At 41.5% G+C, this 16,359-nt stretch overlaps 1 protein-coding gene and 1 pseudogene across 1 annotated transcript; one reads left to right on the plus strand and one right to left on the minus strand.

Moving 5' to 3' along the window:
* Nucleotides 1-8,248: 8,248 nt before the first annotated feature.
* On the minus strand, nt 8,249-10,351 carry LOC133913198 (uncharacterized). The gene is made up of 3 exons (XM_062356273.1): nt 10,150-10,351; nt 8,661-8,856; nt 8,249-8,556 (listed from the first exon to the last, which is right to left on the minus strand). The coding sequence occupies exons 2-3, from the start codon at nt 8,847-8,849 to the stop codon at nt 8,458-8,460; spliced, it is 288 nt and encodes a 95-aa protein (XP_062212257.1). The 5' UTR covers nt 8,850-8,856; nt 10,150-10,351; the 3' UTR covers nt 8,249-8,457.
* An 813-nt stretch (nt 10,352-11,164) lies between these two features.
* Nucleotides 11,165-13,431, plus strand: LOC133913199 (large ribosomal subunit protein uL6m-like; annotated as a pseudogene).
* The last annotated feature ends 2,928 nt before the right edge of the window (nt 13,432-16,359 follow it).

The raw sequence follows: 16,359 nt of genomic DNA on the forward strand, positions 1-16,359 counted from the left end.
AATTTTTTTTATTTCTTTAATATTTTTAAAATACATAATTGTTTAAAAAAATTGCAGACCTAACCTAACGTCGTTTGTTCAACGGGTGAGAATAAGATCTCACCTGTTGAATGAGTGAGATCTCGTGAGTCCTAGCGATCAGCAAATTAAATACCCGGAGAGAGAAATATCTCGCCTATTCAGCGGTTAAGATCAAGTTCTTGCTCGCTGAACGGATGAGATTTTGTTCTGTCTCCATCGATCGAGCCCACCCAAAAGGTGGTGAGATGTCGTTCCGTCTCCATCAATCGGGCTCACCCGTTGAGGTGGTGAGATGTTTTGGATATTTAAACTGGTGTGGCAGGTCTTGCCGACGCCATGTTCTCATTTGTTTCCCACTTAGCCGAGAGGAGAGGAGAGGAGATGGGAGGGGAGGAAAAATTACGCAGCGAAGCTCTATTGGGAAAAGGTACATTTTTTTGTTTTTTATAAACGTGGTAGGATAGTCAGTAGTGTTAGGTTTTGACATAGGTTAGATGTTAAATTTAGAATTTTTTTATAAATCTGATAGGATAATCACTAGATGTATGTTAGAATGTAGATCTAATTTTAGAATTAGGGTTTAATATAGTTTAGTAATTAGATCCTATCTTATACGTATATTTTAATAATTGGATGTAGTATTTAGACATATGTTCGATATTAAATGTAGGTTTTAGATATAATGTAGTCATAACTGATGTGGTAGATGTAGGATTTAGCGGTGTTTAATGTACGACCCGGGAATATTTTATTGTAAAAAATATATATTACATGTTAGGCTATATTTGTAATGAATTTTCCATTGTAGATGTAGTTTTATACAATTATTTATGTTCTGTTGCAATAATGTTATGATTTTTATCGATGGTTGCCAGGTATATCGGATATGTGGCAGTTTAGGATTTTTTATAGGGATAGTGAAATATTATATGGTCTGAAAGGGGCAATATTGTCAGACTAGTGTATCTCCAGACATATGTACAAAAGTGTCAGACACTTGTATGCATGGTTGATGCTGGGTTTCAAAATAGACACCGAGATTTAAGAGATGTCCATTAGTATTGTGGGCAACCGTTACAGAAAAGGTGTGTATTGGAAGGTGCTCCCACTCTGAAAACATGAAGTGTGGAAGAGGTACCTGTAGAATATTGTGCATAGAGGTTGACCTCCTATGTTGCTTTTGCAATGGAAGAATAAGGAGACAGTTGGAGAGATGTGGGGTGGGGGTATGCGGAGGAGGAGGGTGTTGAGGAAGAGTATGAGGAGGATGTCGATCCAGATAGAGCATATTTGTCGGATTATTCGAATGAATCTATCGGTGAGGTAGACGAGAGGAAACAAATCCCTTCTCTAATTGAATAGATGGAGCAGGATGATTGTGAGGCTAACGAAACCTCTAAGAATGACATCTCGAATAATGAGGACAATCCTTGTTCCCACGGATTAGGACAATCCCAACTTCAACAACCTTGTGGTGAATAAGGAGAATCAAGTGGTCTGGGGAGTATACACAGAATGAGGTGACTCAAGATGTTAAGTATCCTACCAGTCAGGTTATGAAGGATGTTGTGACTCAATGGACGACATCACTTTGACGGCAGTTTTATGTTATCAAGTCAAGCAAGAAAAAATATAATGTCAAGTGCGCGAATGAGGGTTGTCCTTGGTGGGTGCACAACTTCAAAAGGAAGTGGGTTGACTATTGGGAGGTATCAATTGTGGTCGAGCATACTTATATGATGGATGAACTTGTGCCCAACCACAAGAACATAACCTCATCGTTTGTTGCCAATGTGATGCACGCTCAGATTGTGAACAACCTGAACTACGAATCATGGTCCATCAGACAAATTGAGTAGTACAAGTACACTATCAGCTACAACAAGACATAGAAGGCGAAGAGAAGGACAATCAAGATGAGGTTCGGGACCTACGAAACGTCATCTGAGAATTTACCACATTTGCTGCAAACCATTGCTCAAAGAAACCCGGCGACGTATTACGGCATTGATAAGTATCCATTGCTGTCCAAACCTGATAAGTACATCTTGAAGCGATGTTTCTTCATAATAGGGGTGTGTATCGAAGCTTTCAAGCATTATCGGTCTATCTTGTGCATCGATGATACTTTCCTTATCGGTAAGTTTACGGGACAGATCCTAACTGTTATTGGGGTCGATGGGAACAATTAACTTATACAGTTTGTTCGCATTTGTGAAGAGTGAGAACAATAGTAGTTGGTATTGGTTCATGTATCATGTAAGGATGATAATTGTTCGTGCTCGATCGAATGTGTGCATTATACATGACCGACATGCTGGGATGCTTAAGGCAATTCTGGATCTGCAAAATGGAACGGACGATGGCTTGATTGGACATGTGTGGCCAGATCAACAGAATATGTGGTACATGAGGCATTTGAGTGCAAACTTCTTCTGCTAACTCAAGAACAAGAACCTTATGAACATGTTCAAGCACTTGTGTGGTCAGAACTAGTAGTGAAAATTTGATGCTTTTTGAAAGACACTGGATGAGTTGATGAATAAGCAAACACATGAGCGTGCATGGAGGACTATGAGGGGCCCGAAGGACAAACTAGTACCTCTTGAGTCTTTGCCAAAGGACAATGAAGCTGATATTACACGGAGGACCGGGTCATCTACCAGGTCATTTAGCGAGTGAATTGATAATGTGACGAAGGAGAAGTGAACTCTTCTCTACGACACAAATGGGGTTAGGTATGTCATTATGACTACAAATTTAGAAAAGGTTTACAACTGAGTGATGAAAGGTGTGAGGGGGTTCCACTGGTGGGAATTGTAGAGTTCATACTTCAAGGGGCATGCAAGTATTTCAAGTACCGTTCTGCAGTAGCGCATACGATGCTGAATAATGCTAGTATGATTTATGGGACAAAGATAACTAAGTACATAGAAGATAAGGCGGAGAAGGCAAAGATGCACTGGGTAAAGATTATGGGAACTACAGAGCACATATACAAAATTTTGTGCAAGGACAAATGAAGGAGAGGGGGAAAGCGTATGATATTTATCCACGAGCGCACCATCTTTGATGATATATGTGTTTGCACCTGCTACAAGTTAATGCTACTGCAGAAGCTATTCTCCCATGTGATTTTCGTGTGTGCTATGATGGGTATGAGGACTCGGAGGTACGTCTTCGACTACTTCCAGAAGAAAGCTTTGTTTGATACCTGGAACCATGAGGTCTATTATTTTAGGATTTATGGTTCTTTCACGAAGGAACCTAGGCCCGATTTTGTGTTCATCCCTGATCCCGACAAGATGAAGCAGAAGAAGGGACGATGCAGGACTACAATGCTCCGTAATGACATGGATGAAGCAGAAGCTGGGTGTTGCGTGAAATTGTACAACAAGTGCAACAAAACATGACATACTTACAAGATATGCACCGTTGGTGTCCCAAGTATGAACCCCGCGGAAGCAGGTCCTTCAAGATCTAATGCAAATGGCAGACGTCCTCTGGGTCATCGGCTGTCAACTTCATCGTCTCATTTAGATCGATTAATATTGTATTTCATGGTGTGATGGATATTCATGTACACGATACTGTACTTTACTATTTTAGTACTGAGATTGTTACTATGTGCGAGGTTATAACGTGTTAGGTTGTGATTTGTTCACATATTTATGTACGATTTGAACAATCTATTATGTCATGTATATGTTGGATATTTACTTATTCGGTTCTCGTAAATAAATACCAGTTTAGATCAGGTCTAGAGTGATGGACACATCTTACTCTGTGTTTGTTTTGCATATACAAATGTAAATAACTTTTGAATATGCAGGTATGGCGCACTTGGAGCTACTTGACTCTAGACGTTAGACACCATTTGTACCGCACCGCGGTGTAGGCTAAGGAGCTCCCGGTACTACGACCTCGTGTGCCGGATGAGCTCATGAGGATTGATGAGCGCTGGATTTCAAGGTTTGTCCATTTTACATTTAATGCTTTATACCGATTTTTATCGTTATTCATCGCTAATTGTATTATGTTTGCATGTTGTGTGTTGTTGGCCTACTTCCGTTGTGCCAGCTGGTGGAGGTGAAGGAGTTTGCGGGGGCATCGGAGGCGGCGATGCGGTTCAGCTACGACAGGGCCCTCTTTGCATGCCTTGTCGACATGTGGCGTCCCAAGACACACACGTTCCACCTCCCGTGCGACGAGATGACGCCCACGCTCGAGGACGTCTTGCTCTTGATGGGCCTGCCTTGCGCGGGTGCCATTATTAGGGCTAGAGACATGGGCGTGGGCTGGTGCGATGAGATGCTGGCCCGCTTCTCCATCATTGAACGGAGGGATGGCGTAGCCCCGTTCATGCCTTTTTTATGATCGAGAAGCATGACCTGATGAAGACGTTTCTCGTTCAGTTTGTTGTACGTATGTCTCCTACTATTTTGTCATCTCTGTTATGTTACTAACGGAATAAGATATTAGTACTTGTTCCTTTTTTACAATCAGATAACATCCACCCACAAGCAGGTGACGAGAACTTCTCCTGCCACTTGGAGGCGTACCTCTTTTGGTTGTTCGGGTGGGTCATGTTCACCAATACCTATGGCAATATGGTATCGAGGAGCATGGTCCCCTACGCCAGAGACGTTGTGGATGCTGACCCCGGGGAGGTCCCACAGTACAGCTAGGCTTCAGTTGTGCTGTCTACAACGTACCACAGACTTTGCCATGGCTGCACGAAGACCGACATCAAGGTGATCCTAACTGGGTGTCCCCTACTGCTTCAAACGTGGTCGTACGAGTGCATCGCCATCGGCATGCCCATTGTCGACCATAGCACGTATCAGTTCGCTGCAGATGACGTCAGCATCCTGACCGTGGGGCCCTTGTGGTGCAGATGCAGAGTAAGTGCTATGCTACTTGTGTACGTACATGTTAATTATAGATATATTTTTGTTTCTCTAACTTAGTTTGGTTGCACAGCCGAGTTGATTCAGCGTGCAGACACAATGCACGCACCCAAATTTTGTCCACCAGTTCGATGAGCTAACGATGGATTATGTCTGCTGGACTCCGTACACAAAGGTCGAGGTACATCGACACGCTCCACTTGGACATTTGGTGCTCTTCTTACATGATCGAGAGTACTGGCTCACGACTTGCACCCTCATCTTTGACATCTACATCAAGGAGTACTCACCGCATCACGTGATGCGACAGTTTCGGAAAGTTATAGGCGTTCTCACTACATGTGGCTAGGTCGGTGCCTATCAACATACACAGATGCATAATGTTGTAATTAAATTTTTATACGACCCTCTTCTACACTTATTTTTACATATATTTGTTTTTACAGGTTGACATGGAGGGTGGCTCATTCCATGAGCGTGTTTGTGCCGCGTGTGAAATGGTGGGTTGACGAATGGGACTAAGTTGTCGAGCACATCGTCAACGAGGATCAACCACACTCTGAGGAGGCGTACGCGGTGTACCTCTCGTGGTTCATGACTTGGACGCGGATCCGGGTCACGTACACACTGACTGAGCTTCCACAACACGTGATGAATGTGCACGACACGTATTGGACGCACAGGGACCAGGCACGTTCTCTTGAGGTATGAATAACACTATGCGAGTATGTATTTACTACAATAGATGGTAAATTTTTTTAATTAACTGAAGGTTTCCTTTACATAGTGACATACTGCGCGAGATTGATGCCGATGCACGTGCCTTGAAGCTGTGGCTCAACAGTGGCGGTGAGGTCCCAAGGGTAGAAATGAGCGCGGCATTTGGCTACATTATCCAGAACGTGACCAAGATCTTCCAATCGATGAGCTATAGTTCATCCTCGGACGTTACAACGGGACCATGAGCATCGGCTCATATTCCTTCACGCCCGTCCGCCACCTTCACTGAGCCGCCGCATCCACTGGTACGTTCGAGCTTCATCGTCGACCCGTCGAGGACGTCTTCGACCCCAACTTCTTCTTCAACCCCTACTATGGCTACATGGTCTTTCACCGGAGCTGGTCACCCCCAGTACAGTGTCATGTTTTCTCGGATTTCGTTCTTTGGCGTTTTAGACCCCCACTACTACGTCACAGCATCTAGGCCAACCTTCAGCAATGGCGGCGACCCCTTCTACGCTACTAGCGGGGTGACACACCCTTACTCCACGGACCCAGGTCCTTCGAGTTCTCGCGTCCCCGACTCAGGTAAGATACTTGCTTCATGCATAACAAATTGTTATGTATGTCACGGTTTATCGATGCTAACATATTTTCATCGTGGTTCTATGTGTAGAGATCGATGATTGCTAAGACGTAGAGGCGCATGGTAGCTACATGAAGCTGCTTAGCAGGGGCGTTACTCAGGTCCCTGGGTACGACTTCATCTTCGGATAGGGCGATGAGCTCGGTGCTCGCAGCTACCTAGCGCACCACTCCCGGGGACACAACCATCCCAGGACGAGTTCGCCACTCCATCGCCAGTTGGACGTCCTGCGTGATCGATTGTTCCACCATACCACATGACGTAATCAGCTAACCAGGTGAGAGTGAGGATGCACAGGGTCACGAGGATGGATGCGACCAGGGGCCTTGTGTCACGTCCCAAAATACTAGTCACATGATTAAGCATTCATAATCGCCATGACATTATGTTTATACGTATTCGTTTGATACCTTGAGTTTAAACATATTTCAAAAGTACTTAGAGATAGTTTAGAGCCCTTTAGAAAAACCCTAAATACCTTAGAGATGAAGAATAGAACACAACTAAACAAATGGGAATAAATAAGATTACCTAACGATCAACCGGAGCTCTGGTACCACTTGATGGGAGTATTGCTCGATCTTCCGAAAGGTAATATAATAAGTCAATTTGGTAGAGTTTCGATATTGATGATCCAAAGGCTCCGACCAGAACAGATCGAGAACCATCGCAAGCACAACACCACTACTCCGTGGTTACCAACCATGCCAAACACGGTTGACCTCGCTAAGAAGATTTTTCCTGCAAGTGAATCGAAAACACAAGCAAGAGCATGATATATGCATTCTGAATATTACTAATTACCAATGAAGATTCAAAGTTGGGGAATAGAATCAAGTTTTTAGCACAAGACCGCCGTCACGGTCCGACCGGGATTTCACGTGGCTTGACCGCCAGGGGGCAGCCACGTAGACTTGACACGTGGGCTTTCCACGTTCTGTCCGACACTTTCCGCGGTCTGACTGCCACGACGCAGAGGCTCCACTTAAGCAAGTCGGCCAACTCTCTCTCACACACACTCTCTCTCACACACACTCTCACTCTCACTCACTCCTTCACCCGCAGCAAGAGAGAGACCACCTCGACGCCCATGAAGAATGTAGATCGACGGAGGGGGCTTACTCGAGCTCCTCGATGGCTTCCTCGAGCTCATCCCTTTCATTCTCATCGTCGGTAAAGTTTTCACGCGAGTTCATCCACCCCGTAGTCTGATCTCCAAATCAGAGCTTCTTCGGAGTGGATTGATCCTTATGAAGCCGCTATACATTAAGGTGAGGCATCTCCTACCCTTTACCCATTGTTTCCAACAAATTTACATGAAACCAAAATTTTCAAAACAATAACCATTATCGATAACTGTTTGCATAAGTATCATTTCTCGTTGAAGGAATGTGCACTGTTTTTCAAATTACCGTATAAAAAAAGTTAAATTAAAAAATAAAATTCTATATATGCACATATCGCCCATTTGATGGACGAGTACAACATGTCACCCGCTAAACGAACAACATGAAGGTACACCCGCTAAACGAACGAGATGTTCCTCTATCCGATTATTTAATTCGCTGACCATCGGGGCTCATAAGATCTCACCCGTTGAACAGACAAGGATAGTTAAACCTGCGATTTTTTAAAACGACCGTGTATTCTTGAAATATTAAAGAAATAAAATATATAAAAAAATTCCGGACCTCGATGTGTTCGAAGCATAGATTAATGTAGAACCATGTTGCGGAGGGTTCCGAATAACAGAAATTATGTGTATTCAATAAAGGATATATTCATGTGAGAAAATAAGGACAGCTACTGGATCATATGATTTGTTGTACTGATGTCTGGGATGCCATACAGGGTGCCAAATTTTTAACAACTAATTTCAACACTAGCTTTGAAAATAAATGCGGCACAGCACACCATCTGCAAACTGGCCCTGAAACGAGATACGAACAACAGAACTCATCATTAACTTGGCGATATTCCAATGTCAACTTGTACTCCTACTGTTCAATGCATGTTTATGAAATATAGAGATGTACTCATACAGCAAAGTAGCAAACGTCGGAGAAAAAAACACTAGACTCCTGGTACAAACACACGCTAATGCTGATAGTTAAGCATTGGTGACACCACAAAGCAGCAAACTGCCGCCTCCACGACATTCTACTGCGAGACACTGGTCTGAAGCGGCAGAGCACTTTCAACTTCAGCTTCCTTTGATTCCGCGGATCGCTCTGCGACAAGCTTTGACATCCCAAACATCTGCGCAAAACATGAAAAACGGAAGGTTCGAGCATCAAATGTATGGCAACTGCAGAATGACGAGAGGAAAAAAAGACAAAATTCATGGTACTAGTGTAGCCGACCTTCTGGATGCTCTTCTTAAAGCATGTCTTGTGCTCATCCATGGAGGCATGAATGAACTCATCGATGTGGTCTTTCAGATCTTCGAGGAAGGTAGCATCATCATCGGATTTCTTCTTCCGGCATGAAGCCATGGCCGGATTTTTTGGAACAGATGAGGCCGAACCTTCAGATTGAGTATTGCTTGCCATCTTAACACTGAAACAAAAACAAAAACAGTAAATTTTTCATGTAAGTATTCCGGCGAAAGAGAGACTTGGAAAGCCCATGCTTTGCAGCCAATCTAAACATTACAAAAGCTAAAGTATTTAAGTACGGATCATAATATTCATCATCAGATAAATAGCAGGAAAACATATTTGTTCAGGAACACACAACCTGACATATCCAACTACCACGAACATCAACCATGAAAGGCAGTAATCCTTTTGGACATACTGAAAAAGAAGATGCATCTCGAAAGCCTTGAAAATTGATAGAGTGCAACAATAGAATTGCATGGAAGCCGCAAACTACTCGAAAGGGGCTTGCAATATCAGAAGAAATGAAGATAGATAAGTATCGCAAAAATGATAGACGAAAATGGATTAATTGGGTAACCACTAATTAAAAATCCTATGTCACTTAGAAACCTAGAATGCACCAGAGGAAAAACAACAAACAAGAAACAGCACAAATGATTGCATTGACATAGGAAATGAACAAAATCTAAAGTATGTTCATCATGTAATATGGCATGGTTGAGAACAGTAAACCTTTGAATAAAAGCACAGAAATAGGATGAGACCTACAAAGTTTCAGATTCTAGTAACAACAAAGATAGGCACAAAAGAAACCGTGGTCATTAACATATAACCGTGAGACATCAATCCTTATGCAATAAGAGAACAGCAAGAGTAGCATTAAAACTACTATAAACAATTAAACGGTTGCCAAGTTGCCATCCCAGGATCCATCAGGTAGTACCGAGCTTGTGCTTGATCATGTAAGAATAATAGATCAAATATCAAGGGCAGTGCCCAATAGAATGCCTGGTGCGCACCGAAAGTTCGGATCAAACTAGAAAGATTGCGGCATATAGAATTAATTGATTGAGAAATTTCGCGTGCAGCACATTATATCTAGGCATCTGGCTGTAAGCTAATACTATCGAGACACCACTTCCCAATATCACACCACCGGGTGGCGGGTCAGAAGACAAATTCGATTTTCTTTTAACCAGTCCCAACAAGAAGGAACCCTCTCAGGCGCTCCGCCACTCCACAGGAATTTTGACGAACAGCTACCGAGCACCCACATAACGAAGGTAACCGCAGCTCCAGCGCCCGCGTTAACCGCAGGGGCACCGCTGCCTACACCCCGCCAGCCTAGCACCCTACCCCTAGAGGCTAGAGAAGGCCGCTACCTCTTCCACTCCCCCGGCCCACACCCTACCCGACGTGATCGCTCACAATCCGGAAAAAAAGAAAAGAAAAAAAAGGCTCCTCTCACCTTCAAGAGACCCACGAGCTCGGGGGAGACGGTGGTGGAGAGGGGAAGGGTGGCAGGCGGTGGATGACGAATTGGCGACTGGAAGCGGAGAGGAGCTCCTAAGCCCGTGCTGTTGGCAGTATGGCGCACGCCCCTGGATTTGCCTCTTTCTTTCTTGCACGATGGGAAAGGAAACAAACCGTTTGGGAGGGTCCGAAGGGGCGCTTCTGGTTTTCTTTCTTGGAGCTTTTTTAATTTTTATAATACTAGCTAGTGCACGAAAATATAAATATTAGACATACTAATATTAAATATAAATTTAAGATATAAAGATGTGTATGTGTCGTAAGAGTACTATCGAACGCATATGTCAAAAGTGATGTTGTAGTTTGATTTCAAATATGATCCGAAAAAGTAAAGAGATATTATCCGTCAATTTCTCTTCTAATTTTTATTAGACTGATCATATCTGTAGCCGGTAACCAGACAAAAAAAGTGTAGGACAAGGATAGATGACAAAATTAGATAAATTATTTGAATTTTATGAATTTTTATTAGATAGGAAGTTAATAGGGAAAGATATGATATGAGAACCGGCTCTTATTTTATATAGTAGAGATTTTAAAAATAAAAAATTATAAAAATAAATATCCGTTTAAAAAATTACAAAATTAGGCTATTATCGTCTATATCGACCTTCCAACAGACGATATATTTAAAAAATAAACTTACCAACAGATTTAAAAGTAAGAAAAGTTGTGCTTCAATGCTTAGAAAAATAAAATACTATTAAAATAGTAATGAAAAAATTAAAAAATAGGTAGTGTAAATGATACTATAATATAGATCATCAAAAAATGAAATATAATCTATATATTGATTTTTTGTGGATTAATATATCAAATTAGATAAATTACAAAATCATTATTTCTTTTGCTTTTAATATCTTCTTTTCTAGGGAATTTAATATCTTCGTAGAAATATTGAAAAAAATTGGACTAATTCTTTGGGGCTTCGGCTCTAACCATGCCAGGCCGTGTTCGGGCCCATATCCCCGCAGTGGACTTCAGAGGCTCAAAGCATCTCTCGCGCCGGCGTCTCCTCGGTCGCCCGCGCCGGCGCCGCCGAAGCGGCCTCCGGCCTCCTTCCACCGAAGCACGCCAGACAGCCTTCCAGTCGTCGATGTCCACCGAAGCACGCCCTCTAGTATTATAGGATTCGCGCGGAGTTGAGATCCATCCGGGGCTGGGATTGTTATCTCTTGTTGGTAAGGAACCCTAGCCTGCTTGGATGTAGTTTCTAAGAATGAGTTTTTTGTTCGATTAGGCTTGGATGTAGTTTCTTCTTCCATCCGCGCAAGATCGATCTCAGTTAGCGCCGTAGGTCTTGTACCCATATGCCGGTGCAATTTGTTGTCCAAAATGTTTTAGGGTTCTACCGAATTAGGGCGTTCGATCTGGTGTAAGCTACTTATGGTTGTTCTCTTCTCTGATTCTGGCGATGATGTTTCTGGGGAATAGGAAGATTGTAAAGCTTGTTGAGTCATAAACCAAAGAAATGGATTGCTACCTATGTATGATGGTATCCGTATTGCACTTGCTGAATGATTATAGTTTAAGTACCATTTCCAGAAACGAGTCCAGTGTAGCCGTGTCTTGCTCAAGTTAGTGATCTCACCACCATGGATGCCCCCATCCCTTAATGTTTGCACCTTCAATAATGATCTTCTACTATTTTGTTCTCTTCAATTCTGTCAGTAGCTGCTTGCGGTTATTTACTTTATAACGTGTTGGACTGCTTATCTGTCATACCTGATTAAATTATAGGGGTTCTTCTTATCTCGGGGTGTACTCAGCATCTTACATCTACTCTGTATTGCTTGCTTTCTCAGTAAAGCAGTGCTGTAAGCCATACGTCAATGAAAACAGTAAGCCATACGTCTCAAATATTTTCATCTTTGCTCACAAGGCGAATTGATTGGCGTTCAGAAGATTTCGGGTAACATTTTGCATTTTTGCTACTTTGTGTCTAGCGTGAAATGCTCAGTCCCTCTCTGTTTGAGATAAGATAAATACGTCTTTGTGAATTCTACTTGCCCTTGATTTTGCATCTTCTGTAGTTGTGGAGACAAATAGTGCTTCAGCGTTAAGAGTTGCTTTTCACATTCTTCAGTATTTCAGTAAATTATGGAATCTGTACCATTTTCTTATGTGAGATGAGATTATGGGACGATCTCATACTCCACGACTCCACGATATGTAAACAATTGGTTCAAGGACACTCTTCTACATCTGAATGATGAACTCATACAAAAGAGTATCATTCTGCGTCCATCTTAGTACTGGATGCATGCTTATAGTCATTTTTTAAAAAAAAAAGTGATTACAGCAAGGGAGAACCCTCCTGTTAGAATGTTAAATTAAATAAAAATAATAGTTAAGTACAGATATATCTACAAGAGAAAAAAGGTAGCAGTTAGCGCAGGCAACAGAAATGTCCTCATTGCTGACTATCTTTTTTTTGTGTGTGTGCGTGTGTGGGGGGCTCTAAGTAAGGCAACATGCAGTAGATTTCTTATTTTTTATCTATCTAAAATTGTTTAGGGCTGACCCATCAGAATTCCATCTGGTGCTTTGTAGCCAAATGTGCCAGCAGGGAAGGGTGGTTAGCTATTTAAAGAATCTTCTATGTGATCCTGTAAAACATGAACATTTTTTCTGATGAAACCTCAACTCATATTTTGTTAAGGTAACTATGGGCCAGACAATTCACTGTCGGACATAATTTCCTTCCCTGCAATGGAAACCAAGTTTTTCGGGTTTCTGAAGCTTGTTGGAGTAGGATTTAACGCAAGGTCAGAGCATGAAGGCTCTCCAGTTGTTTCTGAAACTGGGTTACAGCCACGAGGTGCAGTTCACTGCTCCACCCGCAGTTCGTGTCTTCTGCTTTAAACCCAACATAATGCTGTACTGGTATTGACATGGATAGAGTACACAATTTTGCTGGTGCTGTTCGTAGCTGTAAACCTCCAGAAGTGTACAAGGGGAAGGGCATATTGTACATTGATGATTTTATAAAGCTGAAGCCTGGGAAGAAGCAGAAGTGACGCGTGGATAAACGTCTACATTCGAGTTTCAGTCTGTTAAGATGCTGTAACACATCTGCAGTTTCAGTTTGTTCATCTTTTCTGGATAACCGGCTCTGTGTAATCGGGTTATTGAACTTGGTATTTGGGTCCAAGGGTATCATGACTCATGATCTTTGTAGGCAGCTGGATAAATCATCGTTCTGGTCTTCTGGATTTATGAGTTGTGATGATGACGTTGATAAAGCTACGCGGGGAATTAAGTTATCAACCGTGTGCTGAGCGCATCCGCCAACATAAACTGATGCTGGTGTGATGAATTATCCATGGAAACCTGCAGGCTTACACGTTACAGATTGATGGTGCATCGAGCGAATATATGTTGTCGTAGGTGGCAAGAGCAGGGTGCATGAGTTGCCGAATTTTTACGTTACTCTATTGACCGTTTCCCAGCGTGCTTTTGGTCACGTTGCGCAGCCGCCCAGTTGGACTATCGTCCAGTTCAACCTGATGGATTTGACACTACTGTACTTGCTGTGCGAGTACGCTGTAAGCTTTTTACCCTGCTAACCCAAGGGCCCAGGACGATCTCGGAAGTGCACACGTACGTAACTTCACGTTGCAGATCCTGGATGGACAACTTGTTCCCATCAAGCCTTTTAAAGATGATGAACTTCTTTATTTTGCTCGTCGAAGACCTGAGATCTTACAACGACAACATGATTGTTGACGAAATATAAGACTCGTGCATGATTGTCAACAATCATGTTTTTACACAGCTCGCATGTTTTTCAAATAAGGGTTCATTTGTAACACATGGTTTCCAGGTAATTCCTCCAAAACTATGTTCCAAGGGGTCCCTAAAGTCCAAGATGGCCGTACGTTTTGATGGCTGGAAACGTTTACTGTATAAATTTGAATGTGCTTGGACCAACAAACTGGTGCATTAAGGAGTTCTTGACGAATTTCCGAGCTGATGTGATAGTGTCCTGATTCTGTAACTAGTAACCGTGCACTGGGACATACACGTGCATTTATACAACCACCACGTTTGATACCAAGAGAAAAATGAATTACACACAAGTAATATATGGTTAAATACATAGTCACATGTAAAAATAACATCATAACTAATTTATCTTTCAGAACAATATAATTCCTGATGGGCTTTAAGAATTCCCTGAATAAATACGGGGATGTTTTCATTCGATTAATTTGTATTGTATTTCAATAAGCCTACTAAAAACTTCTTCCCAGTTCGTAAATTATATATCAATATCAAGAAAATAAACTGTACAACCATATAGCCCAAGTGCTTACTATAAACCAATACAATGAAGAATACTCACATTATAAATAGGTGGTTCTAGTCATTCACCAGTCCATGCGCACGTGAAGTTGATAACAAAAAATCCCATCACGTCCTTACAAATGAATGATTTTTTACATATATGTAGATAGACTCATTGTTTGTATTGAAGTTGTAAGCAAGTTACCAATCTTCTATTTTTTTAAACACAATTTGGTAATTTACGACGTCATGTAAAAATAACATAATTCTTCGCGGGGTTTGCTATTTTGAGGGCTAGCTTTAGGTTATTGGCAATCTTTAAAATTTTGAAGACATAGTACATAGTTGGACCATCTCCTTTAAATCAATCCGGTATAGGCCGCGGGTCCAATGTAGAGACACTTTTAGCCTTCACGTCGAACGCGTATAGAATGAAGTGGCCGTAGAAAGATAACGGCAATAGAATATGCAAACATTAGTCGTTAGGAAAATATAAACCATGATACCAATGGACAATGGAACAAATCTTACCAACTTGTATAGTGAAATGTTATAGTCCATTCCAGGCTAGCTATTAAATATCTTTGCCAATCTACCCACATCAAGCTTCCCACTGCGTGACGGCTCATCCAAATTTTGACACTAACTACGGTAATAAGAAAGATTATAAACATGAGCAAACAGAGTGGTTACATGAATCAAATAATTTACGTAAAACTGCTGGTCCATGTGGTGAACTTCGGTCTATTGTAACAACTTGAACTCATCGCATGCATGCATCCGTACGCCCATGTTGAAACAATTGTTGTCCATGGGCTTATGCACATTCAATGTGTCCTTGAGTTTATTTTAGGCCTAAGCTAATGAGGTAGGGCTCGGAGCTTCACACTCATTCTTTCCTATTGAATAAAATAATTTCTTGTGTTAGTTAGAAGAACACATCATAATAATCTATACAAACAGTACATAGTATATGAAATAAAAGTGTTGTACTTCAAAATCTCGGCATGATCTATGGACAAGATATATTTGCTAAGTTCGCCTACAAACTCATGTGTGCTCGTCGGCATGATGATAGTGGAAAGAACACACAGTGATGACTGGTCTTTTGTTTCATATGATGAGTTTGACCATTTGCCTGCTTTGCAGGACTATCGAAGATCACAAGATCGTCTAGACTTTCTTCTTTTTCCATATTATTTTCAGGGTTGAGCATCCTTTCCTCGTATTTAGTTACGAGTCCAACAGAATGACATCTATTTTTTTTTCTGAGATTCCTCATATCATACTGCACAATAGTAATAAGAATTAAATTATCAGATTATATAGCTAAACATGCAACAAACTTCTGTGATCATCATGTATGAAATAACTAAGTCACACTGTCAGATAACATATCACCTGTTTAATACTCCACGTAGTTTTGCATGAATAGACTGCATGATGCGCTACAATATTACAAAAAGTTCATGTAAGTATTTATTTAATCAATAAAAAGGTAATTAATATAGTAAGAAATTATGTTGAAATTTACCCATCTGATTTGAATTGGCTCTAGGAATTTCTCTATGACATGCCATGTTGCAACTTGGAGATCCTACCACCTGTAGTTTCTAAGCTCTTTTCAGTTGTGATGTAATGTGTATTTGTCTCTGCAGGCCTATGAGCTGTTAAATGAAAAATATTAGCATCAGAGGTCCAATATTAAGGAAAAATATATTCTTAATCAAAAGGAGTATTGTATTAATAAATACTCACATTGATAGTGAGGTCAGTGCGGTCCATTGAAAGACCTAATGAGTCTAGCACATGTATCTCACATTTTTTTTTTTGGCATTGATGACTGCTAGGTACC

The sequence above is a fragment of the Phragmites australis genome, chromosome 3 (assembly GCF_958298935.1).
Source record: "Phragmites australis chromosome 3, lpPhrAust1.1, whole genome shotgun sequence".
In the NCBI taxonomy this organism is placed as follows: Eukaryota; Viridiplantae; Streptophyta; class Magnoliopsida; order Poales; family Poaceae; genus Phragmites; species Phragmites australis.

Bases quoted from the DNA above. Each gene is read 5' to 3' on its own strand.
- LOC133913198 (XM_062356273.1), bottom strand. From the start codon at position 8,849: ATGGCAAGCAATACTCAATCTGAAGGTTCGGCCTCATCTGTTCCAAAA. The intron at 8,557-8,660 runs GTCGGCTACACT...TGTTTTGCGCAG, and splicing joins TTAAGAAGAGCATCCAGAAG to ATGTTTGGGATGTCAAAGCT.